The sequence below is a fragment of the Odontomachus brunneus genome, unplaced genomic scaffold, assembly GCF_010583005.1.
Source record: "Odontomachus brunneus isolate Ranch 3 - 2012 unplaced genomic scaffold, Obru_v1 Obru_scaffold_079, whole genome shotgun sequence".
In the NCBI taxonomy this organism is placed as follows: Eukaryota; Metazoa; Arthropoda; class Insecta; order Hymenoptera; family Formicidae; genus Odontomachus; species Odontomachus brunneus.
Genome location: NW_022639529.1, coordinates 1453869 through 1463935, shown reverse-complemented (window position 1 = coordinate 1463935; position 10067 = coordinate 1453869). Strand labels below are relative to the sequence as shown.

The following is a 10067-nucleotide window of genomic DNA, read 5'->3' as shown; positions in this document are numbered from 1 at the left end:
TGGCTACTGCTGGCCTTTTTTCTAACAATGCTTCATTCAGACGGTTTAATTGTGATTGATATTGATCCCTCGTGATACTTTCGTTCGGTCTGAGTAGCTCATAATAAACGACGCCGTGCATATCCCACCAAATGCAAAGCATTGCTTTGTGGCCATGAATATTTCTCTTTGGTGTGGATGTCGATGGTTGGCCAGGGTCTACCCATGATTTTCTTCGTTTAGGATTATCGAAGTATATCCATTTTTCATCGCCAGTTTTTCACTATGCGCCACAAAAAACTCTTCTTTTTTTACCTGGCGAGCAGAAAGAGATGTTTAAGCGATTCGCAATGGCATTTGCGGTTAATTCGTGTGGTACCCATTTTCCCTCCTTTTGAATTTTTCCCATTGCATGTAGACGTTTGGAAACAGCCATCGGAGTAACATTTAATGCTGCAGACAATTCTTGGAGCGTTTGAGTAGAGTTTTCGTCCAATAATGCCTGCAAATCGGTGTCTTCAAACTTTTTCGGTTGGCCTGAGCGTTCTTTATCATTGACATCAAAATCACCACTCTTAAATCGCTGAAACCATACTTGGCATGTTCTTTCCGATGGAGCATAATTGCCATAAGCTTCGAAAAGCAATTTATGAGCTGCAGCTGCAGTTTTTTTCAAGTCAAAGTAATGAAGCAGCACATGTCGAAAAAACAACTTATCACGTTCCATATTTAATCAAAAGAAAAAATAGCACTGCTCGCTTAAATGAATCTCTTCGCACTGAATTTTATTGACAAATGCAGCCAGTTTCAGATGTCAAAATAAATTACACCTACAACTAACGTCATCTAACTGTGAGCCGCAGGAACTAAGTTTACCACCTAATAGACTTTGAGATTTTATCATTTTATCTTTAAAAAGATACTTAATTAAGGAGCATCAAAGGAAATATAGTGTATGAAATAAGGGAGATCGGAGTTCAACGCACCATATATTTCCGAATTTTAAAGTTATAACTTCTCAGACAAATAACTGTTGTGACTGACTGTACAAACATGATAGAGACAGTCTTCTTTTGTGTGTTAATGTCTAGTATACGGTTGATCTTATCAACCGCATATTTTATTTTATAATAATATACAAATAATAAAATAATATACAAAAAATATAATAAAATATGAAATAAAAACATGCAAATAAAAAAAAACAATATGGCTATCTTGCTCTGCTATCGTAGGTTTAGTTTCCCAGTAACGCAGGGTAAGAGGAAAGAGGACCACATATAAAATATATATTCTAATTAGTTATAGTTTCGGAGTTCCTGCAAAAAGATTTTCACCTTAATTATGGGCCAACTTTCGTCCGCCCATATGTTTGATTTCAGTTATTTTATGAATGAAAATTATTTTTATTATTCGAAATAGTATATTATACATTTGCAGGAAACTTTATTCTCATTAGTAACACGTCGCTTAACTTTATTCACCTACGATGAAGAAAATTAATAAAAAATTTCTCGAGAGACTCGAATATATATTTGACTACTACTAGAGTCAGTTTTTTCTATTTTTTAATAGTAACATTATTCTGATAAAATTTCAATGAAATTTAGGAAGAAATACCTATATTCTAAAAGGATCATTTTGCGATTTTGTATCCATTGTTTCTCTTAAAATAAATACTAAAAAAAAGCACATGAGCAACATACTTCTCAAGCCATCTAACTGATCTCCTTTATCGTAAAATTGTTATAGGTTAGCTGTCGTATACTTAAATTGTTATTATAAATTGTGTATTTTGCATATTAATTTGTTGAAAACTAAATGTTCAATAATTTTGTAATTTTTTAAATATTTCCACAAATTTCTTTCGTCTACTTGTTTTTTGTTGTAAACTGTAAAAATAATTTCTTTGCTAAAATTAAAAACGCGATATCAAAAGCTGTTTTTCTGCGATACATATAAATAGTGCTAACTTTGGTTTTCAATTATCTCAGTTTCGACATGGTTAATCTTGTTCTAATTGTACATATCTCAATCACGTTTTAATTAATATACTGTTAAAACTTGAAAATATTCCTTCAAAAATTGGTTTATGAAGCAATTATTTTAACTGCTTCCTTAAAATTCGTATAAGACTAGCGATTGCTGGTTGGATTGTGATTGCGATTGGTGATTAGCGACTACTTTTTTACCAATCAGAGCAAAGCAACCACCGATTGAGTGACTGCGAATTAGACAATGCTCTATTTTGCAATCGGCAGTCGTTAGTATGAGCTTTACACTGCAAAATGAAATGTATTATTATAATAACACGTTAACACGTCTTTATTTTTAACGCAAGATATACTAGCAATTCAAATTAACATAAACATTCTAATTTCATATATCATGTATCTTCAATATTATATATATATATATATATATATATATATATATATATATATATATATATATATAACACGATATTTAAGATTAAAACACTTTTCTCTAACGCATATACTTGTGTCAATTTAAACTGTCAATTTAAACTTAAATATAGTATGTTGAAAAGTGAAGATGTATTGTTATAATACACTTCATTTTGCGGTGAATTATAACGCATAGTGTATACAGGAACAAAATTAGAGAACTTACTTTAAATTAATGTACCTAAATTAACAATCATTGTTTCATGTATCATTGTAATATGTAATTTTACTATAATAGAATTTTAAAGTCTTGAACTTCACAATGTTATCATTTTATTTGAATGTTATAATAGTCTTATAAGAAGTACAATATGATTATTTTGGTAATATAATATCTTCTTCCGATATTTAAAAATATTATATTTTCAATTTAATATTTTGTGCTTTTTATTCAATGAAATGGATTTTTGAATAATAAGAATATATTTCTTATAATATAAGAATGTATTTCTTTGTTGAATCACACATACAAAATATATTAATGTAAGTAACTTTATTTAAAGCTTATGTAATCTCACTTTGAGATTATAATATCAAAAATAAAGATATGTTCAAAACAAGGATGTTCTTTTTTCCTGTATAGTTATTGCAAATACGATTGCACGCTGCGACGTTGTGAGCGCTTTAGATTATTGAAACTTCCATTAATTTTATGCATTTCTTTTTCATCGACAATTACTTTATCGACTGTTTTCTTCTTCTAATTTTTATATTTATTTTTAACCTTCTTAGTCGCGAGTTTTGAGAAGTACTGAACGACTTAATTTTGGTATTATGATATCCATAAAGTCAAGATTAGAATGATATACGCGCCGTATCTTTCCCATTTCTTCTTATCTAAAGTAACTATCTAAAATTGTGAAGACTAGTACGAAACTGTTTCTGTGAAAATGTATTTTCTTTTTAGTGAATAAAATATTTAGTGGAATTTCCATTTGTTCCACAGACTCATACCTGATGGAGAATTAATAAGGAATCTCAGGATTTATTTACGAGGGAAATCATAAAGTATGTATTTCGGTGGTGTTTATCTATTCTGGAAATGCGTTCCATCAGCGTGTAAAGCGGAATTACCGCGCAATTATTGCCGCGTTAATCCGCTAAAATGTTCCCGATTAAATGTAACAATGTGTGCGCCGAACGAAGGGCAAAATGTGTGGAAGCATGTGTGATAATGCGCTATCGGCGGTGCCACGCTACAAGAGATTTTACTGTCGGCCGCAAGGGCAGAAACACGAAATCCATAATTAAAATTAATGACATGCCAGTAATGAAGAGGACAAATAATATTTTTATTGTTAGTCGCGGAAGGTAGAATAATACACAAAAGAAGGACATTCTTGTTTGGGAAACATCTTTATTTTTTACATGTTAATCTTCAAATAATTACATAACGTTAAACAAAAATAAGTTATCATGTCTAATTATAAATAAAAAATGGATACTCTTGATGTAATTAGAAGAATTAATTTATTAATTTATATTAATATCTTATTTGTATTAAATTATTTATTAATTAATATTAGAAATTATGGTGCAAGTTCAAGTAGAAGCTTAATTTGCCGCGTGCATACGTTATAAATAAAAAGGATTTGAGAAACCTATCTGGCATATGCGTTTGTATAGTCAAATATTATTATTCTCTTATTTAGTAAAATACTCGCTTCAATATCAGCGTTCGGCTCTTACTTGCCTAAAATATGTTTAACTTAAGTTGTATACTTTTGCGAGCCTGTGTATATAGAAAAATAAGTTACTTGCAATAATATATTTTATAGAACTTAATGAAGAAAAACCTATGTTTTTATTATTCAAAAATAATTTTCATTAATGGAAAACACAAAATATTGAATTCAAAATATAACGTTTTTAAATGTGTTATGTGTGCCTCAGATTCCTCTCTATTCACTTAAAATAAATATACTTAAATCAACGATCATTGTTTCATATATACAATAATCATTGTATAATCATTGTATATAAAATAATCATCAATATTATCATTGTGTTATAAGTAATGATATATAATTTTGTTAGAAGAATTTTTAAATTTCAATAATACAATTTTTTATTTGAATATTATAATAACTTCCATAAGAGGCACAATATGATTATTTTAATGATAATGATACCTTCTTTCGACATTTAAAAATATCGTATTCTCAATTCAATATTCTATGTTATCCATAAATGAAAATTATTTTTGAATAATAAGAACATAGATTTTTATTTCACGCATTGTATTATATATGTATAATATATTTTTGCAAGTAATCTTCTGCAAGTAATCTTGCAGTTATCTTCGTTTAATGCTATGTAAACTCACTTGAAGATTACTATGTTAAAAATAAAGATATTTTCCAAACAAGAATATCTTTTGCTTCTATGTACGAGTTAAAATCCCTCGAATTTTTATGATCCGGTAGTTACTCTACTTTTGGAATGAGATTTCATTCTAATAGAATTTAGAAAATTTTTCGTTACTCCACCTCGTTATCCATCCAAAAAAAAGAAACTCGTTATCCTTATACAGTTAAATATGTGTTTAAAAATAATGCACTTATATTTACAATGAACGTGCAGAATGTGTGGTCCAAATATGTTAAATAGAGCATACAATGTCAGTAATTAGTTTTAGGTCTAGAAAGTTACCTTCTAAAAGTAAATCGTTATCATTACATATTGCACGGAGAGAATTTTATCATACAAATTACTGCGAAATTTTATAATAAAAAATTTTTGGATAGATTCACAATTTGTAATAATTGATTATCTTTTCGTTTCATATATGTTATTTATATTATTTTAGAAACTGAAATGTGCTATTAAAAATTTACTATATTCCTTAGCAAGATAGACTTTATTAACAATCTGCTTTTGCACTACTAGAAACATGGGATAAAATTGAAAAAAAGTTGTATAAAAAAATTACAACCTTTTTTTCGTATATACATAAAAAAATTTTAAAATAACTTGTTATCTCATCATCGTTACGCAAGAAGTGACACGTTGTCACGATTTTGTCTTTTCTAAAAAAATTTTGAAGACCCTTTTTTATGGTTTGTTGCCGTCTATTTCGTATAAAAAAATGTAATAATATTATCGTCATCGTTATTGACGGAAAAACTAAATTATACCGTTAAGTCATTACTGTAAAAAAGTTTATAACACGGTTACAATTGCTGCGTTCCGAAATGCGCTGACAATGCTGATCATACTGTTTTCACGTTCCGAAATCATTTTCAATATAATGTAAGATAGCAAAACTTACTACCTTTTCCACGAAAATAGGTTCTAGTGAATTGCTGACTTCCGCCTAATTCCGCACATTATTTCGTGGTAGTGCAAGTTCAGTAATGAATATGACGTCTGTCTATTAACTTGATAGACATAAGTATGAGAAATGTCATATTCTGTGAAAAAGAAGATTTCTTATAGCACGTAATATTATCTAATATCACAGTAATATTTCCGTAATATTGTAATATCGCAGAAATATTACGGAAATATTACTGAGATATTATGTATATTACGTACTATGTGGGATATTTAAATAATTTTTATTTTAATTTTATGATGTTAAAGATTACGGATTTTAATCACATTAATTACTTTATAGATAATCTTACCTAAAATGTTCTTTAAATCCTTTATCTGAAAGGAAAGCGACCATATTTTTAACATAATTTTTTATGTGTAGTAATTTTTGTATTCGTTCTCGTTAAAAAAGTATTCTATTTGGTAATTGTGTACTGTTGCGTCGATATATAAAGCTTTTTTTATACTTCTCTTGAAGAGAAAAAAGTATCAAACGTTGGACGACCGTTGAAAGATTCTATGTACGTTGCTTTACGTAAAATCGAGAAATCTTAATACAAGTTCTCCTTGTTTTGTTATTAATTTAAAAATATCTGCAATATTTTCTTCGTTTTTTAATGATAAAATTTTATTATTTTCCAAAAAGAAACATCATAGTTTGTGCACCAAGTAAAATAAGTGCTACCTTATTCATAATTATATAAATTTGTTCTTTGTCTCTTTATAGATTGTATAGATTATGTTCTTTCTGCTAGCCACTGTACGATATTGTAAATGCGTTTCCATTTTCCCATGCTGCTGCTATTTACTGACAATTTCAGAACGATAAATATGTTGGTTTCAGTACTGTATCAGTACTGTCAGTACTGTCAGCACTATTTCGGAACTTAGCCAATATTGCGAATAACGCATTACTATCCTCCAGCTTTAATTTTCTTACTTACGAAAAAAAATATTTTAGCATTCATGTGGTTCGAAAATAATTCTCAGAACATTGTACAATAATTCTTGTATTTGTTCTCATTAAGAAAGTATTCTATCTGGTAATGGCGTTGCGTCGATATACAAAACTTCTTTTATATTTCTCTTGAAAAAAAAAAGTATCAAACTTTGGATGACCGTTGAAAAGTTCTGCATACGCGTTGCTTTATGTAAAATCGAGAAATAAACGTATGTCAATTGTGCGGTCGAAGCTGGGAGTACGATTAATCGCACGCACAATAGAGTAAAATCTCTAGTGTAACATAGAATGGAAAATAACAGGTCACAAATACCGACGAAAGAGAGAAAGAGTGAGAGGGAGGGAGGGAGGGGGGAGAGAGAGAAAGAGAGAGAGGTTATATCAGTGTGTGAGTCGCCGTTACCGACGCGGGAGCAATAGGTGGTAAAAAGAGCAAAGTGCTTATGCAGAAAAATCAACATGTTTTCCGTGGCTATCGCGGCAGAGATCGAATAAGGTCTGAAAGTGTCGGAGACGTGCGCGCTTTCGTAAATCGCAACATAATTATAGCATTGAGGGAGACGGTCTCTCGTTTATTTTTTTTGTTATTTACTCGATGTGATCGATATGACGATGTAACAACGACGACGACGACGACGACCGATGAGATGCCTCGAGTCGTGAATCTCTTGCTTGCATGAAACTATCGCTAATTTCGACACATCGATCCGGTAATCTCTATCCTTGACACAGCAAGTAACCTCACGATATTCGAACCTGACCGCGCCCGAAGCACGTTGACCTTTTTTATCAGTTCGCTGCTTATTAATCTTCAATTCGATACAAAAATTCAGGCTTATCGAAGTCATCCGGCTTTCTCGAGAAGACCCACGAGGACGTGATTCGCTTTGGAGCAGACTGAGACGTGATCAGATACGATTTTATAAGCTCTTTTTGCTGCATCAAGAATTTAACGTTGGATTATCGGATTCGTTTCGCGGTTCGATTAGTTCGGAGATAAAATGTATAGTTAGTTCACTTTCAAGGATGTAGATCGCGATTTTCAGAAATTATGGGATTTTACTTAATGTTATCGTAGAGAAAGAGAGAAAGATAGGGGGGGAAGGAAGGAGGGAGAGAAAGAGGGAGAGATAAAAACAGAGAGGGGGAAAGGGAAAGAGAGAGAGAGAGAGGAGAGTATATGCAGAATAATATCCAAGAAACATTCACGCATATCAATCTATATTTATATGAAAAGAAAAGAGAGATAGAGAGTAAATGTTTCAAGTGATTTAAAAAAAATTTTTTAACTGAACTCTCACCGACAAAAAGAGTAAAGATACGCAATACACAAGAAATGTTTTTTTTCTGCGGAAATATAAAACTTTAATTGGAATAATAATTGTAAAATGTATAATATCACGAGAAAAATAATGTTAGTTTGAAATTGTTCCGACTGATAGAGTGGAAATATTTCAAGTGACCTCAAAGAAAATTCTTAATTGAATTCCTGTCGACAAAAGAGTAAAAATATATAATATCCAAGAAATTTTTCTTCTCTTCGGGAATATAAAGCTTTGATTAGATAATAATTACAAAATGCATAATATAACGAGAAAAATGATATTTGAAAAACGATATTTGAAATTTTTCGGGCAAACAACTGGAAAAGGAAATATTCATGTATCATGCTCCGTGAAAATACCACGATGACTTTTCTTATGTCACTTCCATCAAGTCTCGTCTCGAATATGCTCATTTAAAAGCGATACTTTTAAGGGAGTTACAATAGTCAATATCGTTTTACAATTTGAATTGAAATGGACGCGACGTCTTTTTCCTTTCGTTTCCGAATCTTGGAACGATTTTATTGGATTGGCGATCTCTTTTCCACGTTGATGTACAAGTGTGAAAATTACAATAAATATATCTATAAATATATCAATAAATATATCAATAAATAATACCTCGTATTTTTCATTGGCAGAGTCTGTCAATAGAATCACTAGAATCGATCTAGAATAGAAAATCCTGTATCGTTACGGCAAACGAGTTTTACATCTTTTTGGAGCATCATTGTGGAAAACGAAAAGAGATATATCGAAACGTTACTCTAATGAAAAGAAAAAGAAACTAACTTTCATAAGCAAGCTTGATCCAAGCGAATAAATCAAAGATCTATATTAATAGTCGTTACTTGAAACTTATCTCACGTGAGATACTCAGATTTAGAATTAGATCTAAAATTTTCAGATAAATCTGAAAGATATATATGCGACATGAAAGATATATATGTGATTACATTTGTAATCGCTGTTCCACTGGAAAATTCATATATAACTCTAAGGTTCGTATTAATAGTCGTTACTTGAAACTTGTTTCAGGTAAGATATTCAGATTTTAATTTAGAATTAGACCTGAGTTTCTCAGCTGCATCGCAATTGCAAATGTAATATCACGTGTTATATAATTGAAATAAATATCTTATTTAACTCTAAATTCAGATTTGAATATTTCACGTAAGACAAGTAACGACTATTAATACGAGCCTAAGTTCAAAGTTGAAAATCTCACTTGAAACAAATTTCAAGTAACAGACCAAAGTGTGCGGCATACACTCTTGGAGGAGGAGAAAAGTGGAGACGGGGGTCCGAAGGACGAAGCGCAGAATATCTTTAAAAGAAGAGGTCATGAGAAGAAGACGAAGGTCGCACACTTCGCTTTACTTACTCCCTGAAGCGTCAGTTGCCAGGAACAGGAGGAGACAAGCGGCGATGACGGCCGCCCTCGCGAGCCCCATGGCGTCCTCTTTCTTCCCCGAACTTAGCACTCTCGCACAATCAAGCGCAGTGTGACACGATGTGACACGATCGACGGCCACGGGCGAACACGACAAGAGCGTCCGAGCTTTTCTTCGTACGTGCTTTTATGCTCTCGTCGCTCCCCACCCGTGCCACAAATCTTTCCTGTGCGTATCGCTCGCACTCGGGCACGCAATGTATATCGAGAGAGGTCCGCGGCCTCGTCATCAGAGCCCGAAGAGATAGGAAAGGGTTAGGAAGAGCGTACGGGCGTTCCGTAATTTCCCATTGGAAAAAACACAGAGGCTGATGAAAGCGTTGTTATCGAAAGAAAAATTTTTTTTTCTCGTCTTATCTATCACTGTCTCAAAATACAATGAAAAAACGGCCGTGTATCGTCTCTGCTCCCTCGAACGGACGTACTAGCGTAGGATGAACCACCGCACGACCCCCAATCGCCATCGGCTCGGCTTCCTCTGCTGAGGGTGGGATATTTATCGCTGAATCCACTGCGACCTGTTTCCTGCCAGCGCGGCGTCATCGGTGTATCACTATCTGCCT

The 10067-nt window shown here is 32.1% G+C and overlaps 1 protein-coding gene across 1 annotated transcript in view; it reads right to left on the bottom strand.

The window, feature by feature from the left end:
- Positions 1-9613, bottom strand: part of LOC116847540 (apolipophorins) — a 69995-nt gene extending 60382 nt beyond the window's left edge. Inside the window, exon 1 of the mRNA XM_032822637.1 lies at positions 9436-9613. Within this exon, the coding sequence (XP_032678528.1) occupies positions 9436-9505 (70 nt within the window). The 5' untranslated portion in view covers positions 9506-9613. The remainder of the gene's footprint in view (positions 1-9435) is intronic.
- Between the last annotated feature and the right edge of the window lie 454 nt (positions 9614-10067).